Consider the following 18,238-nt stretch of genomic DNA (forward strand, 5'->3'; position numbering starts at 1 on the left):
AGCCTCTTTCTCATGGTAGAACGATAACTTGCAATTTCTCATTTGTAATAATTTGTAATCATAGGAAGATAATTTACTAATACAGCTCAAATTGTTTTTCTACTTAGCGTCTCTAAGCACATAAGTATACAAACCAAGATAATGTGAACATATCGTGAACTTCAATAAAAAGAGAGAGAGAGGTTTGAATGGTGCATTACATAGACCTATAATAGCAAAAAATTATTACCAAGGCCTTTAGTATTAAAACTGAGCTATGGCCAGTCCCGAAGAACAAATTTGGCATTCCCTTTAAGAATTGATCGCACTGTAAACTGTGCACCAAGCACGGGCAAGCATATGCCTTGTACACTCTGTGCAGCACCCATTTCCCTTGTACAGGAGCAGAAACTTCAGAACGGCTAAGCCTAAAGGCGCAGCACACATTTTTTTCCTGCATTCCGAACAAAAAGCCTTTGTGCTCCCCAAACTATAAAAATCAGTTACTGCAGCATGATAAGAAGCATGGACAAGCATACCTTTGCCTTTAAATGTGCTCTTTCTAGGACATCCCAGAGCTCTTCATCCGTTTTCCGATTTGCAGGATCCAGGTTGTATCTGTGCAAGGTAAGCACAATGCAGCAGAAGTTATTTGCTTGCTGGCAACTACTTCATTCAGCTTCACTTCTACAGTGCTAAGCAAACACCTTTAAAGTAGACAATTAGAGCCTTCCACAAAACTCCATTTACCTGTGTACCTTAAGCAAAGTTCACTGATACTATGCCTCAAAAAATTTCATGGCGTGCATAAAAAATGTTAAGTAGCATGGTGGACTCTCTATAAAATTAACGTGAAGGTACATTGGAATTCTGCATGTTTCGTAAGAAGCTCAGCTTTGAAGAAATGCACTGAATCACTGGTAGATTCAATAAAGCTTTCCAAACTGTTTAGCCTATTTAAACAGCAGGTCATCTTCAAGCGCACACGCACACACACACACACACGCACACGCACTTATATAGTAATGAACAGTACTCCTGAAAAGTTCAATTACAGAGCTGCGTGCAATTTATCACGCACAAACACACCTGACAGTGCCCTGAAAGAGCACGGGCTCCTGCGGAATCACAGCTATCGCAGAGCGCAGGTCATGGAGCCCCAGAGTACTGATGTCGACGCCATCCAGCAAAATGCATCCAGACTCCAGCTCTTTCATTCGCATCAGCGCCACCAGAATGGATGATTTGCCTGTGTTGACACAAACGTTGCACTTTAATACTGAACTCTTGTAGCAGCACCTAAAATAAACAAACTTAACTGTAAGAGAGGATCAAGGGTCTGAGATATACACAAATGGCCTACGATTTGCAAAAGAATTGCCTGCCACACAAGAAACGTGTTTATCACAATACATATCAAGCCCCTCCATCATGTGAAACTTAGTGCAAGACATTAGACTAGGTGGGAAACGTAAAATTTCAACTAAGGAATGGCCAGCACGATATACATGCTGGGCCTTCCTTTTATTAAATTTTGTGCAAGTCATCACACTACAGTCGCCGACAGATTTTTCGGACTCCGAAAATTCCGACATGTTCGATTATTCGGTCTGCTTCACGGCACAGCCATTCTCCCCATAGACCATAATGTATCACAACTGCCGAAAGTTTGGACCCCTTGCAGCCTCTCGTCTGACTTTTTGGACACTCCTTGAGCCTACTCGATTGAGAGCACCATGCACCAACTGTGACCGGTGCATGGTTCGACTTGCTGAATGCCATTTTTGTTTTGAACGGAGCCTCCTTGCTGCCCCACGAAGTGGCGCTACTGCAAATCCCCGCTCATCATCATCGTTTCTGCCTGGCTCGATAGAGTGGCTCTGCAGCAGTTCCGGTTTCAGCTTAGTAAGCCATGTCGAGACAATCCAGCAGCTGATTTGTTTCTTTATGCACGACTCTGCGAGTAGGCCACGTTTTTCGTTTGTGCGACTGGTGTCGGTGTGACGGCATGGTGATGTTTGCTTTGGTTTCAGTGATGCAACGCGGCACGTGGAAACGTCGCGTCAAGTGTCTAATGGTGCTGACCGTGCCCATGCAGACTGCGCTGGGGAATGCCGGCAAGCGGGTGCCGGGAGGCAAAAGATTTGTCACCTTCCGATGTGCTCCCTACTGACGCTGAAAATGTTCTGCCGAGACCTGCGCAGTGGTTTCATTGCGATTTCGGACACCGCCTCATTTGACAGTTTTACAGGTGCTTACACTGCTGTACTGACATGTGCAGAACTTGACGACGGCAAGATCATTCATCAGGTTTCTGCTGCACTGCCAGACAATGACTCTGAGTCGGAAAATGACGCACCATGTGCTACGCTGCCGTTGCATTCGGAGCGTGTACAAGCAGTGACTGTGCCTTCAGTCGCCTATAGTGACCGTACGACCCTCTCCGAGATTCAGGCTTATCTGATTGCACGTAAATGGAAGAGCGTGCAATGGCGCTTTCACGATTTTTTCAAGCCTACTGCCGAGCCCGAATAAGTGCGTGAAACTAAAAGATTTCTTTATTTTTTTATTAATCTGCTTTTTCGGACACCTGTTTATTCGGACATTTCCGCAGTCCCCGTGAGGTCCGAATAAACGGTCGGCAACTGTAGTTGGAAAGTGTCAAATTTGTCTACTAAGCAAGTAGTTCAGAAGAGCAATATAAATGCCTTCCATGTAAGGATGCTTCGTTGCAGCTGTTCCTACAACATGCACTGCTTAAAATGGTTGGCTTGTGCGAAGCTATGCTCTTTATCACAGTGCAAAGAATGCACAGGTCTCAAGGCAGTTTCAAGTGCCATTTTCAAACCCCGCAAGAGCCAAACAGCTTCTACTCCCTCCAGGACATTGATTCTTGGGCCGTCACTTTCAGGGATAGTGTAACCTTAGCAACCTCTCGCGTGACTAGCACCAGATGCATCAGCATCAGGTGACGGCGTTCCTCGCACTGTGCCAAGACAGCATGCTCAGCATTGTGTCAGGAATGCTGGCACCTGCAGATGCTAGTTTCCCGAAATCTCGCAAAAGTGGAAGTATTATCCCTGCAAGTTATTGCCCCAAGGGTACCTACCGCCCCATTTCTCTGCGGCAGTAATCAGGACCGCCTTTCGGAAACGCAAAAACCAGAACGAGACTCACCTGCGCCAGTGCGGCCGACGATGCCCACTTTGCTACCCCCACGTGCGTGGAAGCTGATGCTGTGAAGCACCAGGGGCAGTCCGTCACGGTAGCGCAGGCACACCTGCTCGAAGCGCAGGTCCCCTTCGCTGGGCCAGCCTTTGAGCTCTCCACAACTCTGCACGTGCTGGGGCGCCTCCTCACTCAGGTCCTGCACCAAACAAGGCAGGCTGTTTTGTTCACACCCTCGTGAAGAAAGAAACTGGGAGCACTCTTGCCAGAGGGAGCAAAGCATTGACAGCAATGGCTAGCACAGGTTTGGTGGGACTACTGCTTGTGATCCCTGCTCTTTCTATTTTCTCAGCATTGACTTGTGCCTCAAGAGGTGCTGTAACAACGCCTCATCGCTCAGTCACGTCTTAAGTTTTGGTTTTAAACTAGAAGTTGCAAGGTGCCATTCAGGCAGCGTCCCTTGTAAGAATGTTTTAAAGGGGCTTTAGTAATAGCATATGTAGAAGTGAAAGAAACATTGCGATACGATTGTGCGAGTAGGTCAGTCACTCTCCTTGCATCAGATGTCTTCTCCTATCGCCTCGGCCAACACATGCACATGAAATTCTTGTACTGCCTTCTCTATTGTTGAAGCCAAACACCCACTCGAGGTTTTGCCACTACCCCCTGTCTCTTTTGTTTGCCACTCCATTTTTTTTTTCTTTCTCTGAGCATTTTGTGGGGTCTGCATTCTAGAGTTGTTTGCATCATTTATGGCTATTTGCTTGCTCCAGATGGCACGCGCGTCGTGTAGGGAAAGTGACTTCTTTGGGAAGGCAACCTTGTGAGCTTTTGTTTGAGCTTTCGGCTGCTTTTGCAGAACACATCATTGACCTTGCCACAAATTGGTACAATTTGAGTAACAATAATAATAATAATAATCTTTATTACATCCAGTCATGTCAAGGTTACAGATCCAGCCCGCATAAGCAACATTGCTTGTGTGCGAGGCTGGGCAGTGAGCTGGTAGTACTGATATGTGTACAAATAAATTAATAAAAAAGAATATAGGAAAAAATGATATTGCAAAAGTGAACAAAAGATATTATTTGTACAAAAGATAACATTGCATCCACAGGGAAAAAAAACAATACACATTGACATTCGAGATGAGTTCGCAATCAGGTTCGCATGCTTCAAATCCCGAAGAAAACTTCAAAGAATGTGGGCATTACTTATCACCCATGACCTTAAATGTGATTTTATTTGTTTAAATGTTCCCGCGATATCATTCTCATTCAATTTATTGAAATGAGCCGGCACGTAGAAAGCACGAGTTCTCTTGCCGTAGTTTGTGTACACACGAGGTACCACATATTTTTCTGTCTGACGTAAGCTGCGAGATTTCACGTTCAAGTTTTTGAATTTAGTAGAAAAATAACTTTTACACATGGCGTCGAACAAAACTTGCTGCTCGACAAACAACATGCCTGACTGGTACATGCTCAGCAAGATATCTTCCCCGTGACCAAGTGTGCCATACGAGAGGCTATAGGCAATTTTCTTTAGGATGCGGTTAATTATCTTAAGTCTACTTGAAGAAGCAAAGCCATAAATTGTTATTCCGTACTTTATGATCGATTCCCCAAGTGCCTTGTAAACCATTTTACGAATATTTACATCACAGAAAGATTTTAGGGCATACAAATGAGCGCACACAGCACGTAAGCGCCTTGCGAGCTCTTCAATGTGGATATTCCATGACAATGTGTCGTCGAAGTGTAGTCCCAGGTATTTTGTGCTATTTACCAGAGCTACCGGAGGACATGAGCATGCAAGGCAGTCACTGGTGTGGAGATAAACAGGGGAAATATCCGCGACTGATTTATATGGGCTGTGAAAACATATCATATTAGTCTTCGATTTATTAATGAACATTTTGTTATTAATGAACCAACCAAGTAGTTTACAGACATCATACTGTAACACTCTAGCGGCTTCGTTTGAAAATTTATTTGATACAACCAAAGCCGTGTCATCAGCGTATAAATAAATTTTTGATTTTATTGGTAAGCAAGCAAGATCATTCATGTAAATGTTAAACAAAAGCGGTCCCAATACGGACCCTTGCGGTACCCCTGATTTAACATGCAACAAAGAACTATAGGACTCCGCCACACGGACACACTGTTGTCTGCCTGTTAAATAATGTTTAAAAAATGAGTAATACGGGCCTCTGAAACCACACCTGCTTAGTTTTGCTAGTAACCGTTCATGATCTAATGTGTCAAATGCTCGTTGTAAATCAACAAAAAGAGTCAAAACAACATTGTTTTTATCGATTTCGTTACAGATATAGTCATTAAAATCTTCCAAAAGACTCACAGTACTCTGTCCCGAGCGAAAGCCAAACTGCGCCGGGTTAATAAGGCTAAACTTTTCACAAAATGAGGCCATATTAATATAGACTACTTTTTCCAATATGCATGCCAAAGACGAAAGAATTGAAATTGGTCGGTAATTCTCGTAAAGTTTTCGAGATCCTTTCTTATAAAGAGGTCTCACAATGCTAATTTTCATGTTTTCATGTATGTGACCGGTTTTTAATGTTTCATTTAGGATGTAAAGTAGTGTTGATTTGAGCACATCGAAATTCGCAGCTATATCTCTTACCCTAATTTTATCAAAACCTGGAGATTTTGTTAAACTCATGGATCGTATAATATCCCACAATTCCGTTTCATCAACAGTAGGCAGAAAAGCAGAATGAATGTTAGAGAACGTGGCATTGTTTCGGATATTTGCCGGCATGCACCCATTTGTAATGTTGTTTACTGATTCGATAAAGTGTTTGTTAAAATCATTCGCTATCTGAACAGCAGGTGACTCGAGAAAGGCGTCCGCAAGAGTATTATCAATACTCTTTTTTGCAGGTCTCCCTATTAGAGTGTTAACCAAGTTCCATGTTTTACCGGTGTTACGACTGCAAGCTGCAAACTTGCCTGAGTGGTAGCGCTTCTTAGCTAGTCTTATTTTAGCGTTTACTTTGTTTCTCATCTGCCTAAATTCTTCTCGTGCAAGAGCGTCCCCGGGTTTATCTTGGCATTTTCTAAGGAGCTTGCTTTTAACGCTGCAAAGCTCCATTATTTCGTTATCAATCCACGGGCTATCTTTATTTCTTCTTTTAAGCTTTATTTTCTTTTCTGAGCAAAGGTAAATTTCTCTAAAGGCCTCTACAAACAGTTCGTAAGCTTTTAGGTGGCTGTGCCGCGTTAGAGAATCCCAGTTGAATGTTCTCACACGTTTATCTACTTCATTAGAATTCAAAACATATTTCTCTACAGTCTTTGTTTCAGTCAAAGCAGCAGCATCTCCTGAAACTGCTATAGCGATAAAGTAGTGGTCCGCTACTTTTTCCTTAATAACACAGCCAAATGAATTATATTTGCACATTTTTGTGCTGATATGGTCTATACACGACCTTGTTAAACGATGACCGAGAATTTCCTCTCGTGTATAACTCTGAATTTTGTTTTCGAGTCCGTAGCTTGCCAAAAGTGTTAAGTAATCAGATGTTGCTGGCTTATTTGCTGTAAAAATGTCTATATTAAAATCACCGGCCAAAATAATGCTGCTTCTGTCCGCGTACTTTTTGAGGAAGCTTGCCAAATCGTCTAAAAATGTATTTAGGTTAGTGCTTGGTGGCCTATAAACAGCACATACTGTAAATTCCAGGTCTGCTTTAGTCATTAGTATAGTAACTACTTCAGCATCTTGAAAATCAAAGGACACTCGTTCACAGTGCCAATCACTTTTTACATAGACCGCTATGCCACCACCTCTTTTGTTATCCCTGCACAAAAAGAAAGACTGAAAACCACGCAGTGCAAAATGAGCGCATTCGTCTTTTGAAATATTGATTTCGGTTAAAATTAAAACATGTAATGATGGCAGTGCTTTAGCTAGATGAATATTTAACATGTCCCAGTGTTTGCGCAGGCTTCTCACATTCACATGGATTAGCTCAAGCAATAAGCTGCTAGAAAGCTCTGACGCCCACTCGTCTTTCATTGATAGCCATTGTTCAGTTGAGTGTACTTGGTCAATCATTTTAGATTATTTTATGTAAGCCTTGTTCATTGTCAATGCGTAACAACAGCACAACTTCTCTAACAGCACCAGCGCATGGTAACATGATCCCACTGTAGGATTTTTCTTTATCTCTTTTTCAGTGTTCTGTCGCTTTTTTTTTTCTGTCATTTCAGGACCAATGCGATTCTTAAGCTCGACAAGGGCACTGAAAGCACATGATGAACTTAAGATGTTTCTTGCTAAGCAATGATCTGGCATTGTAGAATGCTGGGGTGAGTCTTTTATCAGTCAACACATGTACTCTTGTTTTGAAGGCAGCTGTTATTAGTGGCAGTTTTTTCCCTTCTTTTGGTTTACGCATATGCACACTGAACTCTATATATTTTATATTTTCACATAGTAATGATTTAAAAAGAGTACTAAGCACTGTCTGTGACATGTATAAACTGTGTAGCTATAATAAGTATGACTCAACACCGGCTCCTCTGGTTTTTAATTTGTATTGTCTACAGAGTCTTGCTAAACAAGAGAACACAGTTAAAAAAAGAAAACATGCTACATCACGGTGGGTCCATTTTTTTTAAGCAATAGCTATTAAGTTTCAAACACAAGGCAAGAAAAAAAAATCAGCCCAATAAAATATAGTTGCTGGCTAAATATGTAAAGTGCTACAAAGCTTCTAGACAGCTGAAAACCATTATGGCTGACCCGGAAGCCATTGTCATTCAAAACAAATAGCATATACAGCCAATTTCATTCATTAACATTTCACCCATTCTTTTCATTGCGTCTACTAACCAAGCACCTCATCACAAAGTTGCTCTGCCCGTGATGACTGCAGTAAATTTTCTTGGCTAAATTTGTCACTCACCTGGCAGTACTCATGAATTCTTTCCATTGAAGTAAGCCTGGCTGACAGTTCAGACTTCAGCCTCATAATGAAAGGTATAAAAGTGCATACCTGCAAAGACAGAAAGCACGGTCAAATATCTTAATCGTGTGCATAATTGCTCAAGCCACACCTTCCACACGACTTAGCATGTGTTGTGTGTGCTGGTACGACACATTTGCAAGTTAAAGAATAGTGCAAATGAGAAAGGAGCCCACTTGTCCTGAGGGTGGTACTTTGTTGCTGCCATTCTTTTTTTCACTTTTTCATAAATTTTGTCAACTTTACACCAGCGTTGTTTGAAACGTACTAGAAAGTAGTAAAATGAAAGAACAAAAAGAAGGCCCCCATCCACAAACTCTCATCCAAGTGCCAATAAACAAACAGCCATCGCTGCAGTGTTTGCCTCAGTAACATGCCAATCACTATTAGAAGTTCCAGGTGCCCAAATCCCAGCTTATGATGAACTGCTCACGTAAGCATGCAAAATTGTGTGAATGCAGGCCCAGACTCACGCTCATGTCATTGCTTACAGAGTTATACACAGCAAATAGTGGTTTATCCCCCAATCCTGCACAACTAAGCGCAATTTTATGCCAAACCTATCTTATACTTCCTGTGAGACAGGATGCGAGCAGCAAAAGGTGAACTAATCCTGTATATCGTATAGACTCGCGTAAAGGCCACACTTTTTTCACAATTTTGACGAGGTACAACCCTCTCAGGGGACTGAAATTTTTGGTCAATATGGCATCGGCACGGCCGGCGACTAATGCACATCCAGGATCCCTGAATATACCATTGCATCAGAGGTCAGCGGGCAGCTCTCGCCATCTAGTGAGGGTACGCGTAAGTGCACAGCGCGCGAAAATTCGTCGATACCCGTGCACGGCATCAGTGCACCAAACGCAATTGCTTCTACGACATAAATTTTTATTTCCAAATTTTTTGGCTGCTAAGTTGGGGGTACGGCCCTTACGTGGGTACAGCCATTACATGAGTCTATACGGTAATTATTATAAAACCATTTTTTCCACCCTGAGTTGCTGTTTGGGCTTCTGATATGATACTGTTGCTCATTTCCACTTTCTACCACATCAAATTGGAAGCCCAACAAACAGCAGTATAGCACCAATGAACAGCTCTTAAAGGTATCTTGAGGCAAACTTTGCATTAAGGTTCAATGATGCTGCACACCTCAAAGACAGTCAAAAATATCATTCTACGGGCTCTTCTTAAAGCACACATTAAAACAATGAACACTGTTGTGGACAAGTCTCTCTCTATTCAAACTCCAGTAATTGTTCTCGTATACTAAATTACATAATTACAGACTTCAGAACTTCAGATTACAAACTGCTGGCCATATCTCCACTTCAGGAAATGAATAGGAGGAAGTGTCCAAAACAAACCTGGACATTCCACACACTATAATGACATCTCAAGCATTTCCAGAAGCACTGATTCATACTATTGACAAGCTGGTGCCAACACATCTTGGAGTTTGCTCCTGACCATTCATACCTCTGACACCGAAAATTTTGTGGAACAGAAGCAGCTCTGCTTTTGTGGTATGCTGATTCAAGTACAACTGGTGATGACGGTTTTGTGCTGAAACCATGGCCTCTACCACTGCATCGCTGTACGAACAGCACACACTGATTTAGGAAGCCATGCAAAACTGTCACACACGCAATGTTTCCTCTCAGTGTTAGGCAGTTGGAGAGTAATTAGCGAAATCAGGATTAAGTGATTGTATGACTACGACACCTGTTCCAGCTACAATGAGCATAACATGTTCATAAGGCTATAGCTCCATTTCTCTGCTCTCATTGCTGTATGTCATTAACTTGCATTACTCTAATAGAGCCAGAAAATGCGGTTTGAGCACAGCTATGTTACAACTGGCAGTGCGATAACCAAAATAAAAGCAAAAGCTACAAGCTTATATATGCTACCCTCTTGTGTACAGTAGGGTAAAATAAGTAATGAAAGCAACATACAGAAAAGACAGAGGCAAGCATGAGGCCTGCAAGCCCAGTGCTGACACTCTGTCGCATGATGACCACAATGAAGGCCGCAGCCGCGACCATGCAGATGCCCACAAATTCCATGCGCAGCGTGAACCATCGAGAGGCCAGGTGGAACACCACGTGCGCTACAGATTGCTTGTTCACCAACTCGTACATTCTGCAATGCATGCACACATACAAAGATGACGGTTACTGCCTAGGCATTGCTCTACAGTCTCTATAAACGTGAGCCTCAACCTTTGCTAAGCATGTGCACATACAGCTGAACTTCCTTACAACGAAGTTACATCTGGCACATAATACCTTGGTATACAATATTTGTATACAATATTTGTTATAAGCATATGCACTGATACCAGCAGGAAAAAATTCACCGTAATGCTGAACTTTTAAACGGGTCGTTTTTTAGTTTTGTGCCACCTTTTGCACAGACTGTTGCACGGCTCTCGCAGAGTCTGAAACCGCAGGTGGCGTGCGTTTCTGCCACAAACATGCGCAAGAGAGAAGACAACTCTAAGCCTAAATTTTGAAATTCTCACATCATTCTTTCAGTTTGCTATGTCACATTTAAAGCATTATGACACATCTCTACACAAGTGCATTAAATAAAAAAAGCTCTCGAAGTCACTGTCTAATTTTAAAAAGCTCTGTCTTTTCGCATACCAGTCATACCAATTAACTCTTTCAGACACCACTTTATCCTGTTGATTGAAAGCTTGCTTTCACCGCATTTCTTGCATCTTTAGAATCATAGATCATCTACAGCTGCAGAAAAGATTAACAATTTTCAATTGTTTAGAGAGTTTTGTCAAGTTTACAGAATGTTCGATGCGAAAACTCACAAAAGGAACGTCGAAAATGAGAACATAAACTAGCTCGTGTTTTGAAAAGTTTGAAAAGCACTTATGCGGCCACTTGACACTTATGCCTGGTGCACGACACTGTGAAAAACAATGAAATAAGTGAACCTGCTACGTACAACATACTGACACCGAGTGGAGAGACCCAACCATCTACCTTCCCACTCATTCTCCTAAAACATTCTATACATTATTCGAAATTGCAGTACAATTCCAATCATAAGTGGTTCAAGATGTATGTGATACAGTTTAAACATCACTACTTTCATGGGCAATTTTGCTGTTGATGCACTATCTTGCTGTACACATTTGTGTACACAGCGTCTGAGGGAACTAATGGACATCCATACTATTTAATTGTAACTATGTTTAGGAGTTCAGCCCTGGAACTAACAAATACAAGATACAGCCAATCCATTAGGCTGCCCAGCTGGTGCAAGCTTTGGTTACCCTGGCACTGCTACTGTCTCAGCGTGTTCTCTCTCTACTACAGAGTAAATAACTTGTGACAAAGCTTGAAACAAAAGGGCACAGAAGTGACAGCATATAAGTGCATGCATACAGTAAAACCTAAATTTAATGAAACTTGACATTGACATAATAGTTCTGCGGGAACCTGCAAGCTGAACAGAAGTAATTAAGGGAAAATGGGACATCCACCCAATCGTAGCGATTGCTACAAAAGAAACCCATACAGGTTCCTCGAAAGAAAAGCCTCGCAATTGAAAAAAAAATGTTTCCTGGTTAGGGAGCTCCACGTAAGAATGGCTCAAGCGCATCTCACTTGTTGGTGAACCACTTGTGGCAGCCAAAGACTCGGATGACCGCAACACCCTGTAAGGTGGTGGTGAGGTGCACGATCACTGCCGAGCGGGCCACATTGTCCAGCTTCTTGACTTCGCGCACGCCCACGTTGAGCCAGCGATCCAGCAGCAGGTACACCACCACAGCCGCACCCAGCACAATGCAGAACACCTGGTACACGTACACCGAGATGATCAGCTGCAGCACTATCGAAAGCAGGCTCTGCACCACCATCTCCAGGAAGAACGGCACCCGGATGTCCACTGCGAGAAAAAGAAAGAAAAGATATGGACAACTCAAAACTAGACAAGTACCCCTTCACTCTGCTGAAGGTTCTAGGCATAGGGAAAAGTGTTTATAAAACCCCACTACTGTCTTGGTTATAAAAACAGGGTATTCAATACAATATGATCAAAGAGCAAGATTCCCAGCAGCGGTGGACATCATTATTGCACATTAATGGCTAATATTCTTATTGATTACAGTAAAACCTTGTTACGAAGTTGAAGGGGAGCAAGAATCGCTTCACTATGTCCATTATTTTATTATATACAGTAAAATCTTGTTAAGCCATACCCACTTAAACAGTAGTTTCGTCTTAAAAGCAGTAAAGTCAAATCCCTGACTCAGCGGCCATTGAACATAATGCATGTTGTAGCCACATAAACCGTACCAGCTTATTGCATATGCATTGGTTAACACGTTACACGTTATGTCAGCCTCATGAATGCAATCATCACCACAAGAACAGCACCCCGCAATTAAAAAGGCGCCCCGCGACTTCTGCAGCACTACCGCCCGCATGCCGAAAAACATGCAACGCCAACGAGCAATCTGCCATGCGAGTGTTTGCCGAGAGTAGGGGGCTGGCTGAAAAGCTGGCTTGCAGCTTTAGTAAGTTTGAGGCCATTGTCGTCGCTGCTAGGCTGCTGTGGCATCAAACAAAAATAACACACTTTTGTCGCGTGAAGTGAATAAATACTGCATGTTTTTGCTCTTTCATCGCACTCTCTCCCAGTTCCATTTTTGACAGGTAAGAGGGCGATATCATGCTATTTCGGTTAAGGAGTATTACCACTTAGTACGCACTTTTTCCGAGCTATGGCCAACTACGGTTTAGCGAGGTTTCACTGTATTCAGATTCGTTATATAGGGGTTTGACTAATACAATTTGGTCAATCAGTTAATAATTTTAGGAGACTCGTGATTACAAAATTGAAAGTCCGTCATAGGTCTAAGCAAAGACGTTTTGCTAGAAACTCAGGGCCTCACCATTTCGAGAAATTAATATACTCAAGAGCTGCAGCAAAATAAACTGCTGTTCCAATTAGTGTTTCTGTGCTAGGAGAAAAAGAATGAAGTTAAGAAAGGTGCTAACTGGAATGACAATGCATTCTGTGGTACATTTTGAGTCCATATTTATCAAAAATGGTGCTAGACGCAGTTCTTAGCAAAAGGTTATAATTTGAGGACTGACCGACTTCAGTCCTGCAATTATAACATGCTCCCTATGCCATAGCCTATCATTAAAAGTTATTTATTTAGCTTTTTTTTTTACTTCTGTTGATTATCACGCACATTCCGATGTCTGCAAGTGCTATGAACCTTGGCCTGCAAAACGTCACCATTTTATCTCAAATCCCGTATTTTTGGCATTCTGAAACAGTTGCCGCAGAAACATGCAGTTTATTCACATCTAAAGCCCTGCAACATCAGTGGTGGAGCTAAGCGATTACTCACTCTCATCCATGTCTTTGGAAAACCGGTTGGTGATGCGACCAGACGGAGTCACATCGAAGAAGCTTGTCGGGCATCGCAGTATACCGTGGAGCATCTGGTTGTGAAGCTTGCTGGAGGCACGCAGCATAATCTGGAGGCCCAGAACAAGGCAGGCGGTCATTCAAATGCATGGACATGCAAATAGCCAATGCTGGCGTGGCATAGGCCCATGCATAGGAAAATTTCACTCAGAACTTTTAACAAACAACACTCAAGTGGGATCCTTTGACAATTTCAAACTGTCAGAAATGTGCCTGTAGTAGTATAAAGTAGTGCGTGCACAGTAACTACATGCACGCGCACATTGTGCAATGCATTGTAATGCAGTGCCTGTAAGACATGCAAGAGACTTCTGTAAAGTAAACACAAAGCAATGTTGGGAATATGTCTTGCGATAAGTGTAACACAATGTATGTGCACCAAGTCCGTGAGAGATAAACAAAGCTGCCTAAACTGTCCAGCCTACCAAGAGCATCACAGGCCCAGCACTGCTATTCAGCAATCGTGTGAAAGGCGAGCAGTGGAAATCAAAGACTCCAAAACTAAAAAAGTAAGGATACTGTTTTATATCTACGTGCTAAACTTACATCTCCATGAGCATAAATGCAAGCTTACCACTGTGCACGCAATTCCTTTTACAATGCCGCACAACAGCATCACGGGCACAGCAACACCGTAGGCAATGTAGTAGAAGCTGTCCGAGTGGCTGTGTGCATCCGTAGAGTTCTTGTGAAACGACTGGTTGCGAACAGTCAACGCATCTGCGTGAGAATAACAGGCAAGAATAGAGTACAATAAAAACAATTTTAGTGTGTGGCTGGACATGGCCCTGGCGGATTCTGTACCTGTGAGTGGTGACTGCGTGGTTGTTTCATTGGCAAAGGCAGATTTTCGGCTCTGCATCTGAAATGGTAAAGAATTAAGTTCAAAACATCATACGGTGCATGACTCTATGCTGATACCAGCTGACAGGGCCTCAGAACTACTAAACCATGTTTCCATAAAAGTGAAAACAACTAGAACAAACTTAAAGGGATACTAAGCGTGATACAATACAATTGACTTCCATTTAATGGCCCTGATGGGGCTGAAATAGATTGAATCATCCGGTTGGTCAAATTAAACGACGCAGAAAAAAATGCCAGAACTAACATGCTCCTGAATAAAATGCGCGTCCATTTCCTCTGTCTAAAGAAGAAAACTAACATGGAAATGACATTAGAACTCCTTAACAAAGTATAAATTTAATGTGCAGCGATATTTTAACAAGAAAAATTGGCAATGGTCTAATATGTGTTGCATAACGACGGCCGGTTTCATAAAGTCAGCTTCGCTACGAGACACTCATGTTCAGCAGTAAAGCATACAAATGCCAAGAAGGCAGTTTAGGTTTTGTATCCGATTGGAATGCTCGGGCAATTTTTGAGCCGCATTTTAGGGGGGGAAAATGGTGCGCATTAGGATCAGCTAAATACCATAATTGGACATTTTGAGCTATCATTATTGCTTGAAAATTTTCCTAGGGTAGGCCCAAAATAAGCAATTTCGACGGGAGATGATGGGTCTTCAACGCATTCACTGTCCCTTAAAGGGGACACTATTGAAGTCACCCTAGGGGTCAGACACATGCATTATGACTGGTCAAGTTCGAGTTATCCAGCAAAGGCCAATTTTAGGATCAAAATAACAAACGTTTAGGCCCATAGAAATGCATGGGCGCCGGGTGGGACTTTCAGTCTGAATCTAATTAAGTGAAAAATCTAACTGGAGTCGAATTAATGGAAGTCTACAGTACTTTGTTTATTCACTACCAAAAGTTCGCATCCAGATTCCCTACACCATATCTTGAAGCTTTTACATTCATTTTAAATGCGCGTTTCCAAAAATTGCATGCTGCAAAAAAAATCCCCTTTGTACTTTCAGTGCTCTTGATGACTTGAGAATAGCAATCAATCACGAGAAAGATGTTTATTACAATAGGTGCTACCAGAACAGAGGGATGCAAAATGGTTGTTGGCCGGACAGAGGCATGCTTGACTAACCAACGTTACCAAAGGTGGATGTGAAGATGCCTGCACATACTTTGCACATGCCTCTTTCCTTGATTGAAGACTCTGCAGAATGCACACACATGAAGCCAGCATCATAGTCGGGGTGCTGTTTCTACATGCCAAGTATGACAAGAGCTCACGAACGACTTAATTTCAGTGCCTAAGAATGAAGCCTCTCTTTGTCTGCATTCACCCATACTAGGAACCATCACAACTCACTTCACAGTGCAGTGTGGCAGTGTTGGGGCACCATCTAGTGTATGCACCGTAAACCAAAAGAGCACAGCACTGATGGGAGCCAAGGTCAAATTATGCGCCTAATCATTAATCAGAGTGCTGTGAACTGTTTGTTCTTACATTCTTTCTTTTTAGCATCACAAATACAAATATGGTGTATGCAAACTTTTTATAGAAACAGAACGAAACAGGATTGCATTGAATGATGGCGCAGTTAACAATGTGACAGTATGTACCAATCACATGCGTGGTACATTGATTTGTGGCTCACGCCAATTCACACCAGCACTGACGGAGTCTCTCCAGCTGTCTCCTCTACTTCAGAGCTTGATGTGCATTCAACATTAAAAATTCCCTTTAGTGTCTTACCCAAAGAATGCTAGATGTCTTTTTCAGCCTAGACAACACCTTCAAGGTTGATTGTGACAAGCAATAGTTGCTGTGCGGGCTTGCTCACAGCGCTACAGAACACAAAGGACAAAAGGAGGCAGCAAGACAATCACAAGGCAGACTAACAACTGAAAGTTTACTCCTGAATCACACAGAGCACACGCTGACTTACAAGTGATAAACTGAGGATGCACGTTTTACTTTGTGATCATCCTGCTGTCTTTTTGTACTTCCTGTTCTCTGATGCCAAATGCAAGCCATGAGAAGCCAACTAGACCAACAATATGTTCTACTTGGCAGCCTCATGGAGACGTACCGAGTCGACCCAGTGCTGCAGCCACACGTTGGCGAACATTTGCGCACATACGAAGACCAGGAAGGCCAGGGACAGCAGGGTCACCACACAAGGGCCGCCCGCAGCCCTAACGTAGAGCCAGACAGCGCGCTTCGACAGACCCCCGACCGCCTTCTCTTCGTCCTTCACCAGACGGCTGCTGCCTTCCATGCTGCCATCCACTGCGCAAGTTTCAACTGTCAGCACTCATTGAAATGGCCAGAAAAGTTCTTTGACATGAGATGAAGTATGTAAAAGGCAACTAGCATTTATGAAGTGGTACAAGCTTTGCGCTATGCAGAAGACAATAGGGACAAATCAAAAAGGGATTGGATTCATTTGGTTGAGAAATTTCTTAAATAAGGGAAAGCCAAGCTTTTTTTTTCCTTTCTTTTCCCCCTCGAAGCATAGCAACAAACAGCACACAACCAGTGAAACCCAAAAAAGGGGAACTAAATAAGTGTTAACTAGAAGTCAATTAGAAAGTCATACATCAAATCACGTCTTAAAGCAACGCAAAAGTAATGAGAGAGTTATAGTGAAGGGCTACAGACTTTTTTTGACTACTTGGGGTTGTTTAACCCACACCCAAGTCTAAAGGGAAGAGCCTGTTTCTGTTTCACCATCTTTTGCATGAATGTGGCTGCCACAGCAGAGAACCAAGCCTGGGACCTGATGCTCACATGAGAACCTAAAGGAAAGAGCAACATGGTGACACGTCACTTCATGAACAGTGTCTGAATTGGCATAGGAGTCTCAGCAAGTGATCATGACTTGATCAACAAGTGAACATGAAAATCCCAAGTACAGCCTCGGCAGCAGATGAGGAATGTTGTCAGGCTTAAGTATTCTTCAGCACTTCGTAGTAAATGTGCGATGAACTTGCAATGGCCTTGCGATTAATCTGTGAAGCACCACAGTGCCTGTGCAACTGCCAGATACAGGGGAGATCTTATCTAAGCATTTGGCGATATTGAAAGTAGCCACCAACATTACTTCAACTGGGCAACAACAGTTGTTGCCGCAAGATTTCAGCCAAGTCATTTTTACTTGCCTGTATCCTTGTCACTAGCCAGTCCTTCTTTTGAGTCGGCTGAATCCACCATTGGCACATCTGAAGGAAAGAAAATAAAAGATTAGAAGCAGAAACTGAAAATAGTGAAAACTGCACTGTTTAGAAAAACATAAAGATTGTCACTAAAGTTTTAGCCAGCTTCTCCTTAAAGTGGGGCATACCCTTCAAGTATTTCTTTTGAAACGGGTTGGTGGTCCACCTTACTTTGAATGGGATGCTCACAATATCCATCTGTAGTTGGTAGAGTGGTATGGATGGATGGATGGATGCTATGAGCAACCCCTTCGGAGCAGGGCGGTGGCTTGTGCCACCAAGCTCTTATTATTATATTGCCTAATGTCCTACCTATGCTTTAAAAAAAAAACACACACAAAAGATTCCCATCAAATTTTTAGAACCCCTTTTGGAAACTTTGTGTTTGTACACTTCCATTGTTTTTCGTTTCCCTACTTTTCTTCCACCAATCTTTCAATCGGGTCTTACTAATCTCTATGGCGGACATGTTTACGTTCCCCCTGCTCTCATTGAACCGAAGGGCTTCAAGGAGGCCAGAGATGCCTAAATTCTA

The 18,238-nt window shown here is 42.6% G+C and overlaps 1 protein-coding gene across 1 annotated transcript in view; it reads right to left on the bottom strand.

Annotated features, from left to right (window-relative positions):
- LOC135915462 (ATP-binding cassette sub-family C member 5-like) overlaps positions 1 to 18,238 on the bottom strand; it is a 55,573-nt gene that overhangs the window by 6,156 nt on the left and 31,179 nt on the right. The window contains exons 16-26 of the mRNA XM_065448545.1: positions 17,650 to 17,709; positions 16,578 to 16,777; positions 14,429 to 14,486; positions 14,199 to 14,344; positions 13,545 to 13,674; positions 11,785 to 12,067; positions 10,111 to 10,297; positions 8,090 to 8,179; positions 3,157 to 3,346; positions 1,069 to 1,228; positions 519 to 597 (exon numbers count right to left, since the gene is read on the bottom strand). Coding sequence (XP_065304617.1) covers positions 519 to 597; positions 1,069 to 1,228; positions 3,157 to 3,346; positions 8,090 to 8,179; positions 10,111 to 10,297; positions 11,785 to 12,067; positions 13,545 to 13,674; positions 14,199 to 14,344; positions 14,429 to 14,486; positions 16,578 to 16,777; positions 17,650 to 17,709 — 1,583 coding nt within the window. The remainder of the gene's footprint in view (positions 1 to 518; positions 598 to 1,068; positions 1,229 to 3,156; positions 3,347 to 8,089; positions 8,180 to 10,110; positions 10,298 to 11,784; positions 12,068 to 13,544; positions 13,675 to 14,198; positions 14,345 to 14,428; positions 14,487 to 16,577; positions 16,778 to 17,649; positions 17,710 to 18,238) is intronic.

This window comes from Dermacentor albipictus, chromosome 2, assembly GCF_038994185.2.
Source record: "Dermacentor albipictus isolate Rhodes 1998 colony chromosome 2, USDA_Dalb.pri_finalv2, whole genome shotgun sequence".
NCBI classification, from domain to species: Eukaryota; Metazoa; Arthropoda; class Arachnida; order Ixodida; family Ixodidae; genus Dermacentor; species Dermacentor albipictus.